Consider the following 19,110-nt stretch of genomic DNA (forward strand, 5'->3'; position numbering starts at 1 on the left):
TTATGAGTGATTGTCATAACATGTGAGTGTGTGTTTGTGATAGTGTGTTTCTGTGTGAGTGTGTTTGAAACAAGATGGGCTAATTATATATTTATAGTTAATAGAAGACAGACTAATGTCAGCTGGGTTGTCAGGACTCTCGCTGAAGTAGAATCAAGACAAATGGAGAAGAAGCTGCAAAGTATTTGCAAAAGGTCTAGTCTACATTTGTCGATGCTGGATCTCTGCAGGTTAGGCTGACTCGCTTTTGCACATGGATTATCATGAAGACAGAATATATATCATTGGTTTATTCATTTCATCAAAAATCATACACTGCCATTCACTTCGCAGCCTTATGTCGGCTGAATTATGTGAAAAAAAGGCGTTTACAAACTGACAATAAAACCATTTACATTAGTAATATTCTTATAAAATTCTTGGTAGTCCAACTATATGGGGTTATTTATGAGGTGGATAAGGTATGGTAATGTGCTTTTGTTGTATCTTACGGCAGTCGGTCTTATAGGACTTATAGCTTATAAGACAGGTGTTCGTGGGATTGGAATGGTGTAACGTTACAAGGCTTAATAGGGGTGAGCGGTGGTACCATAATGATAGAACCGTCGGCCTTTTGAAACTGGCACACGGCACGGGAATCACAGACATGCACCGCAGTCTGGGCACACACAGACAGACAGCACAGACGGCCCGAGTTATTTTTACTTACACGGTATACGTCCCTTCACCTATAAATCCTGTGTAAGCGCCCCCTATCTCCACGTATCAAAATTGCAGTGCAGGCGCCATTTAATCACAACGTACGTTATACACCACCAGCTTTTCTCTGCTGTTCTGGACGGGCTCCTGTGATTATTTCCTGGTGAGATTTAGCAGGTCAACTGTTGACATCGTTTTGCGATGTTACATTCCCTGTACAGTCATTGCAACGTAGTCAATGGCGTTTTTAGCAAGCACACCGGGTCACCCTACTCTCCTCGATAAGGGTTCTTTTTACGTATGTGCAGAGGTTTAACGCTTGGGACTTAGCTACCTTGTACATGGGTCTGCTGGCTTAACGTCACCATCCGAAATGATGATTTCAATCCCTTACAACAGCCGAGCTGGGCCAGCCCCAGGATCGAACACCGGCCCACGGATCAATAATCGTCTAATAAACCCATCGGAATCGTCTGAAGTACAGTCCAGTCTGCGATACCGTATTCTAGCCTTACATTCGTGAATTTGGTCGATACATACCAAGGAGGCTTTAATCAGAAGGAGAGAGCTCAAAAGAAAAGTCACTTGTCGCCAGACCCGGTTGTTTCAGTAGCGTTTTGGGGTGCAGTACCTTTACTCACCACTGGTCGGCGCTCCTGTACAGTCTACTGTTGGCCATCCGTGATGATTGATTGACATTTCATATGGAAATATCTAGAAATGTGGGAATCATATGGATGTTACCATCTGAATAATGAAGCGACGTGCGGTAAAGCACTATGATTTCTATTTTATATTTCTAGATCTTTTTCACATATTGAGAAAAGGTAGTTCTGATGCGGGAAACCTGTTTAATTTGTGTGTTCAAAGCGCCTGATGATACGATGGGTGCCGCCGACTCAGGGAGGCAGACAACCGAGTTTTCGCAGCTTTCCGAGCCTCCTTTTTACCACAAACAGAACTGCTCGCTAACGGAACGGCGTTTTACAGGTAAAGTTGTAGTTCACAACCATGTGGCTATGTTCGTTTAGTGATATTTGTGTTCACGAATACCTAGGCGATCGGCTGGCGTGGCGGATTTGCTGAGGACGGCTTGCCCTATGACTTGTTGGGAGGGCTTAGCCTGCCTGTTGACAGCGAAGTCCCCGTGCGTTGGTTGGAAGCGGAAAAGAAACGAAACGAAAGTGTCTGTATCTGTGTACCACTTGCACTTGCACACTAACAAACTAACAAGGGGGGCGAGTAGCAAACCTTCACGTGGTGCCCCCTGTTAATCCCTCGCGGGAGACCAATTGCTACACAACGTGCTTACTGCTATAACTAGGGATGGTGAAAGATGTATCCTCGCTCCGAAATGTGAATCATGATCAAAATGCCGATGCATTAGCCCCGCCCACCTCCGTCTGAACTTACAGATGGAAATCAAAAAGAAACTATTTGACGGACCGTCAGCCACACGGACTCTCATTGGTCGGACAGCTAATTGCCACTCTCTCATTGGTCGGAGACAGCTAATTGCCACTCTCCCATTGGTCGGAGACAGCTAATTGCCAGTCTCTCATTGGTCGAACAGCTAATTGCCATTCTCTCATAGGTTGAACTTTTAATTGTCGTGTGGACATTCAGAAACGGTCTGCTGCACTGCAAACGCAGATACTGAATTGCTTTTTCCAGTTATTGACAGACTGGTGAGCGGAACGCAGGTCACAGCGGCAGCGGTATTTATATTTTCTGTCTCTCTCTTTTATTAAGATATCACTGAGGTATTGAAAGTCTGTGAACCCAGCTTGACAGCCGTTTTTCCTCATATCATGATACGTATGCAAATATAATGATGATGTAAATATAAACGTACGGCAGTTGATATCAGAGCAGTCGAAAACGCCCTTTTGTTATGATTTTCGCAGAACAATAATTGTGAGAAGGTGGCTCGCTGTATTCATGGCTGCATCCTCTTAGACTTCCTGCATGTAACTTGTTGAGAAATCACTACAATATTATCTTATTATATGGCCTTTAACAATTGTCGACAGTCTTTTACAGTTCCTGCAAAAGTTGTTCCAGCACAACCACATCTGAAGTATATCGTCTTCGTGGACCGAAGGAAGCCGTTGATGATTTTGGAAAACAAGAACCAAATCACACGTGTTTCAATTCCTGAGAAGACATCGAAAACTAGGCACGAATTAATATGTATAAGCAACATTTGGGATTCAACTAGGCAGTGCTGTCTGCCGATATTTTCTACGTGCATGTTAGATCTGTGAGGGTTGTATAAAAACTAGTCTGTGTGGCGCAAACTCCGCTGTTTGAGGCTGTGAGGAATATTGGCCGCTATAAGCGAGATTAAACCAGGCTGTAGAAAAAAAATGTAGACAGAACTGAACTAATGTTTCCCGTCCTTCAGTACGTCTTTAATTCTGTCTATGTTCTCTGCACTTCATATTCTGAACAATGGCGATATTCCTTTGCAAGGAAAGTCTTACCGATCTGCAAACGGGTCTCTTTAGTTTTGCTTGTTATAATTTCAAAATCCATTAAAACGTTGAGTCACCAACGCCCAGGGTTCCTAGTCTTTATTGTGTTTATGACTGAACCTCAGTAACCATGGCAATTAATACATTGAGATTAATTACACTCACCTGTGTTACAGGTGTTCATGAACATAATTTACCCAAATCATCTTTTTGGTGCCCAGACCACAAACGAAAGACGCTTGCTCTTAAGGTAGTGTAAAGATTTGCAGGGGTGTAGGCGGGGTTGGGGCACAAAAGGTTGAATAATGCTATTAGGATTTGCGTACAATATTAAACCTTGTATTGAGGGGAGGGCTAGAAGAGTCTGGGAAATTGTGGGAATATGAACTTATAATGGCTAAATTTTGTTATATTTTCACACTATTTCGTATAATTCTGACTTCATGCGACATCGTGTTACGTGACGTGTTACGTGACGTCTTGCGACACAGCCTGGCGTGGCAAGACCGGCCTTGAGGGCACCGCGGAGGGTCCCAGTTTTTTGAGACACTAAGTTCCCAGACAGAGAACTAGTGATCTCCTAAGCCATAGGACAGCTCAGCTCAGCCGTCCAAGGCTCGCACATGCCAGCCCACTTGGGCTGACATCTTCTCCCGAAACGGGGAGGCTGTCGTAAGGAACGACATAACTCCTAAATATCTTGTCTACAGCCCGGAGTAGCTCTGAGGAGTTTTCATTTGTGGTCCAAGAACTGACACGAAACAGGGATAAGTTTGATTCCTCCCCGTATATACAGCTTTATTTCTATACATTTGGACTTCTATAAAATGACCAGAACCCCTATTCATGTTTTTACTTGTGATAATAATGCCTGTTGTTGTTTTGTCGCAATATTTATCTATTCTACGGCATTCTAAGCTATTTGGGTAGATTATGATAATGGCGTCAGCTGCGCTCACTTGTTGGTTTCGGGTGCACTAACTTATTTGGGTCTTTTGGTTAGTTCTGGTAAGTTACGCAGGGCCGTGATACTTAACTTTTACTTCAGGCTTTCATGGGCTCTGATCCATACATGGCGCAAACCCGACCATTTAGAGCAGCTGGAGGAAAAGTTTCGCACAACGCCCCTTCATCAAGAGCGACGGTGTGGCTAAGTTCACTACGATGTGAATAAATAAAACCATTTTTAGCAATGATATAAGCGTCGCCATATTTGCGATATAAATCCGCTCTGAGCTCAAATTTGAATGCTAGCATTAGATATTCCTTCATACTGTAACATGACCATGGGTGGAAGATAACAGACTTATAAAGGAAGGAAAGTCCGCGATTTGGCGTGCCCGGGAGGTTACTCAGTGGGGAGAGTATTTGTAAGGAGAGTTTGGCCACCGGAGGGTTTTCATTTGCAGGCACAGTTTCTCCAAGGGGGGAATGCTAACCTTACCGTGGACTGACTCCCCTGGCCAATTATTCCTTTTTTTCGCCGAATTCTCCGATCCATGCCCCCGTAGGAAGGTTGTTACATTCTTTCAGAACGACTTTTATGGAAGTGCTGGTGGGTCGAATAAAAGCGCCGCCCAGTGCTTGGTGAAAGTACTACATGCAGGGAACCGCATTCTGACAGTAACCGTTCCTTGCCTGTAGTACCTTCCCCTGTCACTGTGGGGCGCTAAAAGTACACTGTGAGAGCCAAGAGACTATCACTCTCTCTTGTCCCCAGGAATTCACACAGAGGTTTCTAAAAAACGTCTACGGCAGGAACTTTTTCAAGGGTCCTGCCGTAGCCTTAACCCTCCCCCTACTGCCTCACCCCATAACCTACATAGACTCAGTGCCAAAAGACTACCTCAGTAGGGTGTAGGTTACAATAAAATCTCCTTTCCAACAAGATTTGCAAATATCACAAGTGCACAATTCAATATCAAACCATTTTTTATTGTTCTCACACGTCCCCCATTGCACCCAAATGCACCCATACAAATTTCTTATGTACAAACCCTCGTAGTGCATTCCCACAATAATCTCTGCTTTACTTCGAGTTTAACAAATAAAAAAAAAATAAGGAAATTAAACAGCTACTCCACTTCAAATGTTCAGGAAAGATGTACCAGTCTTTCTTTAAAAGATATGAAGAGACAGAGGAGCAAAATTGCATATTATCATCATGGACATAAAAATTAGGGGTCCCGAAACATTTGGAATGGAACAGCCCAAAGAAAGACACAGGATGAGAAGGAAAATTAACCAGCTGAACATCAAGTCAGGAAATACAGCCGATTCCTTCTCAGTCGTGGGGTTAAACAGAACACAAGCACGGGTAGGAAACGGACATGTCAACAGCCATACTGGCACAGACAGGACCATGTTGGGTTCAATCTAGTGAAGCAACAAAAGAAAATAAATCAAGTTTATATCCCAACATCTGATAATTAAACACTCATGTTCCGATATTCAACAGAACATGGGACAAGTTCAAGTGTGCCTGTTTATAAACACATCTGCAGAAATCTCTAACATATAACAGTAAACTTGCTATTCATCCCCATAATCAATATGACCAGTTCTCCCTGTGCGTTTTAAACACGGTCACCCTTCCCACTTACAGTTATGACTTTTACACCTTCCACAACCTCAAGTAGTGATATAAAACTTCTTATCTTGTATCTTGCACCAAGTCCCATTTTTATAGCTTAACCTTCTCCCTGCTGCCTAACCTGTTACCAGACAATTTTGGTGACAAAAGACTACCTTTGCAGAGTGGAGGTTAAGTTTCGAGCTGAAACGCCAAAATTAGCACATATAGAGGAATTACAGCATAACTAATAATTAGCATATTATGGAGGTAATATGTTATATGGCCAGAAATACAAGACCAATCAAATGTCCCATTACAAAAGTCTCATGGCAGAAATCGACCAATCAAGTCTCCTGTTACAAAAGTCTGATGACAGTAAATGACCAATCAAATGTCGAGTTACAAAAGTCTGATGGCAGTAATTGTAGTGGGTATGAATGCACAGCCAATGAAACAGCCTGTTACAACACATGCAGTATCATATTACTGTACTGGTCATGACAAATCAAATGTCCACTTACAAAAGTTTGACGCTGGAAACTTAACAGTTAAATAATTTAGCTTTCGAGCAAAATAGTCAAATGATCACAATGCCTTATAAACTTTGGGAATTGTATCAATGTTGCTGGGTTCGGCAGAGATCCTTAAACTGAGACTTAACCATGAAATATTTAAACATCTATACTTGACATAACATTTCCCCATTGCAGCAGCAATTGTACGGTATCTACCCAATCACAGATTGCAATAGTTTCTATGGATGACAAAACAAATGAAAAGTTAAGCGACGGAAAACTATTCTGACAACCACATGTAACACATATAGTAGTTTCTACTTCGAGGAAAGTTAGACATCCAGGTAATAAGATATGCAAGGTAACCCTTACTCAAGCAACTCTCCAAAGTCGACCCAGTTGCTTGAGTAACTGTTCCCCTGCGCAGCTGTTTCTACTGTTTGTTGAAATCCTCTCGTGACAATAGTTGCTGTACTCTCAAATATCATATCATAATTATCATATCATATCATACACCAGATCAATATAGTTCAATCTCCACATCTCAGCGACTCATACAAATATATCTTCTGTTACGTTGATGAAGATTAGACATCCAGGTAATAAGATACAGCAAATGACAGTTTCTCAAGCAACTGGACTTAGCATACAACCTTGTCTTGACTTAGTCTTCTATGTGTCTTAACCTCATTAACATATTGATTCAGAGTTTCGGTATAAAACCTGGTTCCCAAGTTCTTTCCTTTAGTCACTAAGGAAAGAGAGCGAATGCTGTCTGAAACGTCTGTTTCAAAATTTTGTACAGTTGCCCAAGTAACTCTCATGTGGGGTATATTTTCTGTTGCCTAGTGAACCATGTTGCCTAGCGACCCCATTCTGTTGCCTAGCGATGCGGTGATTGGCAGTCAGCAGTGACGAAAGACAGCAATATCTTATCCAGTTGCTTGATAAACTGTCATTTGGCGTATATTTTTCAGTTGCCTAGCGACCCGGTTCTGTTGCCTAGCAACACGGTGCCTGGCGGTCAGACTGCGGACTGTGCCTGCCCGTCCTCGGAGAAGCAGGGTGCGTACTGGTCCATGGGGGGACAGGTGCACACCAGGTTCTGGTCCCCGTAGATGTCGTCAGTCCGGCCCGACGACGGCCAGAACTTCTTGTCGGGCTGGACAAACGGCTGAAGGGTGGGGGGAAGCAGAAATTAGGTTTTAGAAAATAGCCTCTAACAGATTTCAGAAAGAATGCTAGGTTATGAGAAACAACAGCCCCTCTGCCTCCTGTTCTGCCACCATCCTTTTTTTTTATTGACCTGAGGGAACTATTCACAAATATTCCTTACCAGAGGGAAGGCAGCTGTTCCACTCAATGTGTGCAGCCCCCTACACCCTCCCCCCTGTACTCACCCCCCTCCCCCTACACCCTCCCCCCTGTACTCCCCTCCCCTGTACCCCCCTCCCCCTACACCCTCCCCCCTGTACTCACCCCCCTCCCCCTACACCCTCCCCCTGTACTCCCCTCCCCTGTACCCCCCTCCCCCTACACCCTACCCCCTGTACTCCCCTCCCCTGTACCCCCCTCCCCCTACACCCTGTACTCCCCTCCCCTGTACCCCCCTCCCCCTACACCCTCCCCCTGTACTCCCCTCCCCTGTACCCCCCTCCCCCTACACCCTACCCCCTGTACTCCCCTCTCCTGTACCCCCCTCCCCCTACACCCTACCCCCTGTACTCACCAGTGGGAATGCTGCCTGCTCCCGTGAGTACGGCCTGTTCCACTCGCTTTGCGTGACGGCCGCGAGCGTGTGCGGCGCCATCTTGAGCGGGTTGTTCTGCCGGTCCATGCGACCCTCCTCAATCTCACGGATCTCCTGGCGGATTTCTGAGGGAAACAGAAGAACAGAAATCACGGATCAGCTGACAAAAGTCAATATGAAACCTTCAGTCAAGACATGTCTAGAGCTGAATGTTTCAGTTTTTCAGATTTGACGTTTAGAAATTCAATTCCAACTTCAAACAGCTTTAGCACTAGCAGCAAGTTGTCCCGTGTAAGAAAACTGGTTACACTGACTCAGAAGGGTTGTTACACCACGTTACTGATGCATACACAGATAGGAATCTGATATACGGACTAATACAGATCTGACTAACAGGCACGTGATCATGAGTTCAGGATGCAGATACCAGTGGACTGGTACAGATTATAACTAACAGATCTACATACGGATGAGGGCGTCACAGAATCTGTCCAGCTCCTCCCTGTCTTCGCTCTCCGTCGGTTCGACCATCAGCGTCCCCGAGACGGGCCACGACATCGTTGGCGCGTGGAAACCTGAGCAACAATAAAATAATACAGGATCAAACAAACAACAGGGTGTCAAAATTGGAGTAAGGATTTACAGACCATACAAATTAATTACTCGATTTGAAAATCAAACAAGCCTGGCAGCAATTTGATCCATAAGCTATCTGCATTGAAGGCAACTACAAAAAAAGTTTACTTGCTAAGATTATGACCAATAAAAGATAATGACTGGTGGACTGCAGTACCTACACCTGTCCCCAGGGGGCAGTTACATACCATAGTCCTGCATCCGCTTGGCGATGTCGGCCACCTCGACTCCCGTCGTCTTCTTGAACACCCGCGTGTCCAGGATGAACTCATGAGCACAGAAGCCTGCAGGGAGACGAAATCGTATCAAAATCAACAAGGAAGAAGAACGCAGGTTCAGAACAGCCACATTAAACACTAGAACTTCTAGGTCTAACACAAGGAACTCTTACTATCAAACATTGTCAGGGGTATTCAAAGTGGGATGGAAAAAACTGAACAGAGTATAGAGTACTGAACACGGCTGGCGGTTGGTTCCCTTTGTTTGTATCTTAGAGCACAGCCATCTGTCCTTAGCCAATTAGGAGCAGGTATTTTGCTGTTTGAAATCCACATACACAGCCAAAGTTAGTTAGAGCACCTCTCTCCCTTGAGGCAGAGGTGCTCTAGCGTAAAGTCTGGCTCTCCATTGGCTGAGACCAGATCCCAGGTTGGTTATAGCACCTCTGCCTCAAGGGAGAGGAAATAATGAGTCACTCCTTGGTACTCGCCTGTCACCTCAACTGAACCACAGAAGTAAAACCACATGTGGACTGGGGATTATTCTAAGAAAAAGAGACTCACAAACCCAAACATTCATATTGGCATATTGTGTTTGTTTCAGTGTATATGTCAAACTATTTCCCAATATGTATGCTTAGCTTTGCTTCGGACAGATGGCTGTGCTCTAAATCAGTTCAAGGATGGACGGGCTTGTTTGTGAGGATATATCAGAGCCCGCCTCCCACGGAGCTTGTTGGCATCCTCGGGCTACGCCCTCGGGACGCCAACAACCTCCTCGGGAGGCGGGGCTCTGATATATCCCCACAAACTCGCCCGTCCATCCTTGAACTAATACTTATACTCCCCGTTGGTTCCCTTTGTTTGTTTGTTTTGTATCTCATACTCACCGTTTGTTCCCTTGTAGAGAGTCTTGAAGTGGCCCTCCAGACGTCTGCTCATGTAGTTGGCGTTGAGGATGGAGACCTCGGAGGCGTGGCGCAGGCCGCTGCCCCCCATCAGCTTGATGTAGGCCCAGGAGATGGGCAGGATGGACGCCGAGCCGAACTGAGCCGCTGAGACGACGCCAAACGGGGTCGCAGAGTTCACCTCGACCACGGGGTGGCTGGGCAGGAATGGGCTCAGGTGGGCCTTACTGTGGGCAGGAGGAAAAGGGACATCTCAAGTATCAGCACAGAACTTATCAATACCTCAATAAAGTCTCTCTACTCTCACAACGGTGCTGCTTACTGAGGAGGGAGGGGGGTATTGAACATCTCAAGTCTGCTAACAACACATTTATCAGTATCACAATAAAGTCTCTCTAAGTGTATTTATAAGACTTCCTGCCATTTGTAGTTACTGTTACTGCTACTTACTTGGGAGCACATACATAGTGACATACCGTAGTCCTGCAGTACCTACAACTGATACTTGGAGGCTTATTCATACATGAGTAAAACTGAAGTTACTTATACTCCGATGGCCCCCATGCCTGCGGTACCTACAACTGTCCCTAGGAGGCGCTACTTACACTCCGATGGGCCCCATGCCTGCGGTACCTACAGCTGTCCCAAGGAGGCGCTACTTACACTCCGATGGGTCCCATGCCTGCGGTACCTACAGCTGTCCCAAGGAGGCGCTACTTACACTCCGATGGGTCCCATGCCTGCGGTACCTACAATTGTCCCTAGGAGGCGCTACTTACACTCCGATGGGTCCCATGCCTGCGGTACCTACAGCTGTCCCAAGGAGGCGCTACTTACACTCCGATGGGTCCCATGCCTGCGGTACCTACAGCTGTCCCAAGGAGGCGCTACTTACACTCCGATGGGTCCCATGCCTGCGGTACCTACAATTGTCCCTAGGAGGCGCTACTTACACTCCGATGGGTCCCATGCCTGCGGTACCTACAGCTGTCCCTAGGAGGCGCTACTTACACTCCGATTGGTCCCATGCCTGCGGTACCTACAGCTGTCCCAAGGAGGCGCTACTTACACTCCGATGGGCCCCATGCCTGCGGTACCTACAATTGTCCCTAGGAGGCGCTACTTACACTCCGATGGGCCCCATGCCTGCGGTACCTACAACTGTCCCTAAGAGGCGCTACTTACACTCCGATGGGCCCCATGCCTGCGGTACCTACAGCTGTCCCTAGGAGGCGCTACTTACACTCCGATGGGTCCCATGCCTGCGGTACCTACAATTGTCCCTAGGAGGCGCTACTTACACTCCGATGGGCCCCATGCCTGTGGTACCTACAACTGTCCCAAGGAGGCGCTACTTACACTCCGATGGGCCCCATGCCGGGCCCGCCGCCGCCGTGAGGGATGCAGAACGTCTTGTGCAGGTTCAGGTGAGACACGTCGCCGCCGTAGTCGCCCGGTCGGCACAGCCCCACCTGCGCATTCATGTTCGCTCCGTCCACGTACACCTGGCCTCCGTAGCTGTGCACAAGGTCACAAATCTCCCTGCAGGGGTAAACAACAGGCATAAACAAACACATTGTACACCTGGCTGCCGTAATTGACAGAAAAGCTTAAATCATCGACTCCAGTCATCAAAAATGAGTCACGGTTGCACTGATTTGATATCAAGATTGTTGCTTCCTTCTATGCTTTAGATTGATCAATTCTTTCCTTAGTCTGGCCCCTGAAGTTCATACCAGTACCTAAACATTTTTACAGGAACAGGTGCACAAGCTAAGCTGACATCCTCCTCCAACATACCACTAGTTGAGGGGTAGGTGATCATCATACAGGCCAGGTGCTCAGCTGTACTTAACATGATTACAGCTACAGGTATAACTATAAGTACAGGTACAGGTATAACTATTAGTACAGGTGCAGGTACACCTCCTTACCTGACATCATCCTCGAACACCCCGTTGGTGGAAGGGTAGGTGATCATCATGCAGGCCAGGTGCTCAGCTGTACCGAAACATGATTACAGCTACAGGTATAGGGCGTATTCAGTCACGTGACCCGCCCCCTCGCAACGAGCACTGTCGGTCATGTTGGTGCTCATGACTCACTTGATAGTGGATCCCTGTGGAACTCTCCATCGAAATGGCAGATGTTTTCTACGCCGTTCACAGTTTCCCTTCAAAACGTTTTGTCTCATAATCATGGTGTTTTGCCTCGTGGTCAGATGTTGGATTGCGACTGATAAAGCACACACTGATCGGGTAACAGTAAGATTGGTTTTGCGTTTCTAGTGTAAGTGCGGGCTTGGTGCGGGAACATACGAAGGGACTAACGACTGAAACAAAAGTGGATTTCTGACATACGAACAACGGATCTAAATAGTTGAAGTTTGAGAATCAACGTGTGTGTATGGAAACCTTTTGTATCTGGTCGAAAAGCAAATTACAGGCCCGTTGTGTAACACAGTTGCGGCACCGTGTAGTCGTGACGTTGCTTGAGACACGTTCGTAAACTGGGGATCTTTCAACGTCGAACTTTCCCAATCATAACATACTCCCTGTCAACAATTTTTTTCACGACACTCAAGACACTGTACTACGTGGTTGCAGGCCTTGGAACACTTGTATGCTGTGAACTGATTTTATGCGTACTCTGTAAACAGTTTAGCAGCCATATTTGTAGGCTTCTGGGGAAAACCTTTCCTCGGTCGTCGATAATGGGTCATTTCCAGTAGGTGAAATTGGATTTTTGTAGCGAAAAGGATGTGAAGCTGGAGACTCTTTGTATATAAGAAAACAGCGATCAGACGACTTCGCATTCCTTGGAAATTTAGAGACCGTTGGACACCGAAAAACTTCGCTGCAGGGTGAGCACCAACATGGCCGCCCACGGAGGGCAGGGGTGATGACGTCACGTGAATACGCCCTATAACTATAAGTACAGGTACAGGTAGACCTCCTTACCTGACATCGTCCTCGAACACCCCGTTAGTTGAAGGGTAAGTGATCATCATGCAGGCCAGGTGCTAACCTGTGCCTTATTAGTACAGGTACAGGTACACCTCCTTACCTGACATCGTCCTCGAACACCCCGTTGGTTGAAGGGTAGGTGATCATCATGCAGGCCAGGTGCTCCTTGTGCTTCTCAGCCATCTTGTACAGGTGTTCCTTCGAGACGCGCCCGTCGCGGCTGACCTCTACCGGCTGAACCTTCATCCCCGCCATCTGGGCACTCGCGGGGTTCGTGCCGTGCGCCGAGGTCGGGATCAGGCACACCTGGGGCAAAGGGCAAGGGTCAAACACACCTGGGGCAAAGGGCAAGGGTCACGGTCAGGGGGAGGACTGTGGTACTGTCATCTTTGTCCAGCAGGAAACAGGGTAAGAAGAAGGGGTAAACAGGATAGCTGGAAACAGGGTGAGTAGAGGGGTGAGAGGGAGGGATAGCTGGGAACAGGGTGAGTAGAGGGGTGAGATGGAGGGATAGCTGGGAACAGGGTGAGTAGAGCGGTGAGAGGGAGGGATAGCTGGGAACAGGGTGAGAATAGAGGGGTGAGAGGGAGGGATAGCTGGGAACAGGGTGAGAATAGAGGGGTGAGAGGGAGGGATGTACAGGTTTTTACCAGAGGTGAACAAGCAAGAGCAGGAGTCAAGCAGACAAAGAAGGAACCTGTTCACTTGGACAGGAAGCACAACAGACAATACACACCAGGGCTGTCTCCAGCTGTAGACTTTATACATCACGCTCAGTGTTTGGGAGCCCATTTCTAATGTTAAATCTGTCATTTAAAGCCTACGAATACATTGTCATCAATTTTGTGTCATGAAGTCCAGGTTTTCTGGACAGACGGTGTGAAATTCCTGTCTTTCCCAACAAGCAAACTTCCCGGGCTGGAGGGACGGTTCCTGGAGACAGCCCTGATACACACACACATGTAAACTAAAACACTAAGATTGTTAAGCAGGCATTGTCACTAGTCTATCATGTTTGAGCTCATAGCAATGACAAAAACATTCAACAAGACCTTTCCACAGAAAACACCTGGTACAGATACGACAGGTAAGACAGGTAACTTACGGATCTGTGGCCCTCCCCCTTGGAGGCCAGGTAGGCCATGATTGCACGGAGACCGGCGTACTCGCCCTGCGCACCGCTGGGGGGAGATACATGTGTACAATCATCAGTAACCTGTATCCAGTCCTATACTAGATTCTTGGCACTCTAAACTATTAAACTAGGATCTGTGTGGCATGGACAGAAGTTAGATTCCGTATTCACGTTTGATGTCACATCTTTCTCCTTACTCGGTAATTACTCTTAGTAATCAGGATGGCAAAATGAACGGCCAGGTCAATCTTGCACCAAACTGCAGGTCTGCACCAAGTTTGCAGTCAGCTTTCTTGGTTAAGGAACAATGCCGTATACACTCTGTGTGTCTTACAGGTGTATCTACCTCACCTGTGCCCAGGTGTTATTCTTACCTGTTGGGCTGGAAGCTGATGGAGTCGTAGCCGGTGATCTCGCAGAGATCCTCCTCCAGCTCCCGCAGCATCTCGCGGTACCCGACGGCCTGGTCCTCAGGAACAAACGGGTGCAGCGCCGAGAACTCAGGCCACGAACACGGCTGGGAACCACGCAGGGAGGGAGCATTTCAAGATTTTATTCAAATTCATCAAGAGTCTGGTGTTACCGTCGTTTGATAATTTAGGGCACTAAGTTCTTATAAATGATAGAGTAATTGCATGTAAAAAATCAATCATACAGAATAAATGTCAAAGAATACAAATTGATGATACGGTAGTAAAATATTGTTTGGTTTCTTTAACACAGAAGAGTTACTAACTTCATTGATTTTCTTATCATGAATATTTTGCCATTTTCCTTCCAGTTTCTGGAAGGACTTTTCCTCTGATATTCTGAACACTGCAAGTTGACAACATTCAGCAATTACCAAGCTGGCCTGGATACTAAAGGAAAAACCAAATCTTCAAGGAAAGGCTAAATCTCCAAGGAAAGGCTAAATCTCCAAGGAAAGGCTAAATCTCCAAGGAAAGGCTAAATCTCCAAGGAAAGGCTGAATCTTCAAGGAAATTCAGACTCACCATCATCTGTGTTGTGCTGTTCAGCTTCATCGTACAGGAGCCCTGCAGAAAATAGAAAATTATCATGTTAACAAACAAACAAACAAACAAAAAAAAAAACAATAATTCCAAATGTCTGCCCATATAACCCTTTTTTATAAGGAACAAATAACTTGAACATTCCAGCCGCACACAGGAATTCCACATTCCACCCAAGTACTTCCGATCCAAAATTCCTTTTGATCTGGAATCTAGAATTCCAACACTCCCCGCAGAGCCAGGGATCACTCCCAGCCCTTTCATCCCAACCCTGCAATCTCACACCGTTAACCCCCATTCAGACCTTCCCTCTCCTCATTAACCCCCATGCACGCCTCCGCTCTCTCCAGAATTCTAATTTCTACGGTTTTCCTGTGACATTGGAGGGACATCGTCAAAGTGACTCTTCATTTTACACGACCTTCAACATCACAGACTCAAGACAACTCACTTGAGTTAAGGTTTCTCAAAATTCATGTAAAACTTCCGGCTCCTGCCTGTGACTAGAATGCTGAGGCTGAAGCAAGATTTCCCTGCAGTTAGACTATTGCCAGCTGCCCATGCAGCTTGTGTCTAAAGGGACCCACATGCGGAGCATGTTAATTAACATGCGCCAAAAAGATAGCAGTTACTGTACAAGTGTAATGTGTATGTGTGTGTACATGTGAGTGAGTGAGTGAGTGAGTGAGTGAGTGAGTGAGTGAGTGAGTGAGCGAGTGAGCGAGGGATCATGGAGTGCACCAGGGAGACGTCCTTGTGTGAGTGCGTGAGAGTGCGTGAGAGTGCGTGAGAGTGTGTGTGTGTACATGCATGTTTGTTTGCGTGCGTGTGTGTTACAGTACTGACCAGAGGGATCATGGAGTGCACCAGGGAGACGTGCTTGTGTGTGAGTGAGTGTGTGTGAGTGTGTGAACATGTATGTTTGTTTGTGGTTGTGTGTGTATGTGGTACTGACCAGAGGGATCATGGAGTGCACCAGGGAGACATCCTTGTTCTCGAGCTGCTTCATGTAGCGGACCAGCCGCGTCTCCGACTGGTGGCTGCAGGACCGAAACAGACATCACTTTTAATCAACCGGCACTTTCATTGTTTGTTTGAACCTTTGTTTAGTTCTGAAAAGCTCAAATCAACCTGCAGGCTGCTTTTCATTGAGGTCAAGAACAGTCAAGAACATCTACAGTCAGTCAGTCTAGTACAGAGTCAAGAACATCTACAGTCAGTCAGTCTAGTACAGAGTCAAGAACATCTACAGTCAGTCAGTCTAGTACAGAGTCAAGAACATCTACTGCCAGTCAGTCTAGTACAGAGTCAAGAACATCTACAGTCAGTCAGTCTAGTACAGATGTCTTGGTACAGTACTACACAAAAAAGAAACAGTTTCGAGTTCAAAACAACAAAAAAAGAAGTCATGAAAAGTACAGTCGAGCTGCTTAAACTTCATTCTTTGTTCCTCAAATGTTATAGAATACAGAAAGACTGATGCAGCTGCAGGACGTTTCCACGACTGCAGATGCAGAAACTAGTGGATGATGATGTTTATAGTTTATAGTGGATTATAGTTTTGAACTACTTGGGAAGACATTTACCTGTTGAAGACCTTGTGCTGCAGATAGCGGGAGGTCCGTCTGAAGGGAGTGTTCATTATACTCCCCTGGGGGGAGGAGTCCATCTTGTCTGCCAGGAGTGCCTGGGAACAAAGGAATGAATGAACAAGTGGAGGAAGAAAGGAATGATTGCGCAGTTGATTATTCCATCCTGTAGACAGTCATCTAAATACATGTAGTTAAAGTTGTCCTGTAAAGAACCTGAGATACAGTCCATTTGCTCCTATCATTTATAACCTTGTATTTCTACGCCAAAAATAATTACTCAAGCAACTGGATAAAGTTTTGAAACAGTTGAAACCTTGTATTTCTGTTCAAGGAAACTCAAACCTTATCATATTCATTAACCAGGCGGGCTTCCACCCACTAAGCCTGTATCACGGCAATATGAAGCCTGTTCCGCAGCCGTTAAGCCTGTGGCACGTTTAGACACAGCCGAGGGTGCCAGGCGAGATAAGCGCCCCCCTCCCACACACGGCTCCACACCGGCAGGGCTGACATTTACTGCAAAGTGCATGTGGGCGGCAGGTACACAATTTGCTCGGCAGAAATGTGACTCCCGCTGCTGAAAGCCTCAGCTGGAGAGAGGCGTGGCTTTACTATTTCCTCACAGCCCGACAGCTCCACAGTGGGCAGGGTTCTCACCGCTTTATCACTTTTCTGACAGGCACAAATTGGACTGTCCTGATGTGGAGAAGACTACAGTTGAACCCAATCATGCTTCAAGTTTGGCCAAGAGGCATTCCTCACAATTCTGTTGAAATTAGAATACCAGAATACACAAAAAGTTTCTTTCTTGTGCCACAGATTGGAGGTTACTTGAGGAATGTTGAGCCAGTAACTGCAGATATTGCAGGGAATCACACAGTCATGCACAACTTCATTCGACAGGGTCTGACTCGTGCCAAACACTGTAAGAGTAACCGTGTAACTACCACCATCTTATACTTCATCAACACAACACACTACTCTTCTTTGACTGGGGTCTTTACTAAATTGTGAATTTGTAAGATTTAAAACATTCATGAAGGTTACACTTGGACAGCAGTTCATATTTTCAGCTTATACAGTTATTGTCATTCTAACAAGGCAGGCTACTTTGGGGAAAGTCCTGACTAGACTTTTCACGTTGCAAATCTGTCACCGGAGTGACGCCATAGCAACGATGTCCGACCACTACCAAGTATAATCTGTCACCTCTGCTGAGCTGTAGAACGTAGCTTATCTGTCGAAAGTCGCATATAAAAAGGCTACTTGAGCTGTAAATAAACCCTAAAAGTCGCACATGTACTGCTGAACTGTAAGTAAACCGCAGAGCTGCATATAAGCAGGCTACTGTAACTAAACCTAAAACAGCTCACATGTACACCTGAAGGTTTCCTGAACCCCAAAGTCACACAAACACCTGAAGGTTTCCTGAACTGTAACTGAACCCCAAAGTCACACAAACAGCTGAAGATTTTCTGAACTGTAACTAAAGCCCAAAAGTCTCTCACACACTCCTGAATGTCAACTGAAAGATAACTAAAAACCCAAAAGCCTTGTGATCACATATACATGTGAACGTCTTCTGAACTTAACTAATCCCCAGAGCTGCATATAAACTGGCTACTTGCACTGTGCAGACGTTTCTCCACGCTGGATTTCTATCTCTAATCCTGTCAGCTTTACTACATAATGCCGCTCCACTCAGACATGGACACACATACATGGACATGGACAAGTTGAGAGCCTGTATGACGCTACTGGTTATTCAAGATCAAGTATATGTACAGTCAAAGCTGTCCTCAGCAACCATTCAAGGGACTGAGGGAAAGTGGCTGCTGAGGACAGGGCTGGTTTAACTGTGTAAAAATGGACAAACTGATTTGATGTGGTTGCCTGCGCCAGGTTTGACTGTACCAGGTTATATATTATGTCTTGAGGAATCTAAACCCACTGTCAGTTATATCTTATGCCATGAAGTATAACATGCTAAATGTACATATACCAGTCATGTAATAATCTTTACATGGCTAAATATTACACCTTGGGGAATTTGCCCACGGGTAATATTTTAAATCATGGCCATGTGACATTTCCAACAACTTCCCAAGGCCAAAACTGCCGTTAACATTTTATGGCATTTGCCACACAGGGGGGGTGTAGCAAAGCAACTTATGTATGCCATTTAGTTGTCACAATTTATTATACATGCTACATAAAACATTGACATTCGCAGAGCATGACTGAAGGCCGTATCGGCAGTAAACATTTCACAGCCCTGTGGCAGGACAACTACACTGACTTAGCCACATCCACAGGCCCGATGGACTAACTACATGTAGTATGCTCGTACTTTGTACTGATGATTATTGAAAACAGCACTAGTTCTAATCACTGCACCACAATCTAGTTCTCACAAGTGTATAATCTTCCTGCCTGACTGCAGCCCCTCTAACGTAACATAACCAATTTACGTCCGATTTATTCAAAACGTATTTATCTTAAAACCGCACGGACAGAGCCAAATGTTAAACCCATGGTCAGAAATATCAGCTCTTCTAAAAAGAAAATGCATGGTCTGTAAGTTTTTCTCCGCCTATTTAACGCCGTGCGAGCATGTATTTATACT

At 45.8% G+C, this 19,110-nt stretch overlaps 1 protein-coding gene and 1 long non-coding RNA gene across 2 annotated transcripts in view; one reads left to right on the forward strand and one right to left on the reverse strand.

The window, feature by feature from the left end:
• The first annotated feature begins 1,943 nt into the window (after positions 1 to 1,943).
• On the forward strand, positions 1,944 to 3,256 carry LOC136445375 (uncharacterized). Its single transcript, XR_010757404.1, has 2 exons — positions 1,944 to 2,417; positions 2,733 to 3,256. It is a non-coding gene; the product is annotated as an uncharacterized lncRNA (long non-coding RNA).
• A 1,834-nt stretch (positions 3,257 to 5,090) lies between these two features.
• The window catches only part of LOC136444848 (glycine dehydrogenase (decarboxylating), mitochondrial-like), a 47,011-nt gene continuing 32,991 nt past the window's right edge, over positions 5,091 to 19,110 (reverse strand). Inside the window, exons 11-22 of the mRNA XM_066442602.1 lie at positions 16,479 to 16,579; positions 15,848 to 15,932; positions 14,875 to 14,916; positions 14,254 to 14,396; positions 13,850 to 13,925; positions 12,845 to 13,050; positions 11,138 to 11,320; positions 9,761 to 10,005; positions 8,841 to 8,936; positions 8,484 to 8,591; positions 7,996 to 8,141; positions 5,091 to 7,440 (exon numbers count right to left, since the gene is read on the reverse strand). Of these exons, the coding sequence (XP_066298699.1) occupies positions 7,291 to 7,440; positions 7,996 to 8,141; positions 8,484 to 8,591; positions 8,841 to 8,936; positions 9,761 to 10,005; positions 11,138 to 11,320; positions 12,845 to 13,050; positions 13,850 to 13,925; positions 14,254 to 14,396; positions 14,875 to 14,916; positions 15,848 to 15,932; positions 16,479 to 16,579 (1,581 nt within the window). The 3' untranslated portion in view covers positions 5,091 to 7,290. The remainder of the gene's footprint in view (positions 7,441 to 7,995; positions 8,142 to 8,483; positions 8,592 to 8,840; positions 8,937 to 9,760; positions 10,006 to 11,137; positions 11,321 to 12,844; positions 13,051 to 13,849; positions 13,926 to 14,253; positions 14,397 to 14,874; positions 14,917 to 15,847; positions 15,933 to 16,478; positions 16,580 to 19,110) is intronic.

Source organism: Branchiostoma lanceolatum, chromosome 11 (genome assembly GCF_035083965.1).
Source record: "Branchiostoma lanceolatum isolate klBraLanc5 chromosome 11, klBraLanc5.hap2, whole genome shotgun sequence".
In the NCBI taxonomy this organism is placed as follows: Eukaryota; Metazoa; Chordata; class Leptocardii; order Amphioxiformes; family Branchiostomatidae; genus Branchiostoma; species Branchiostoma lanceolatum.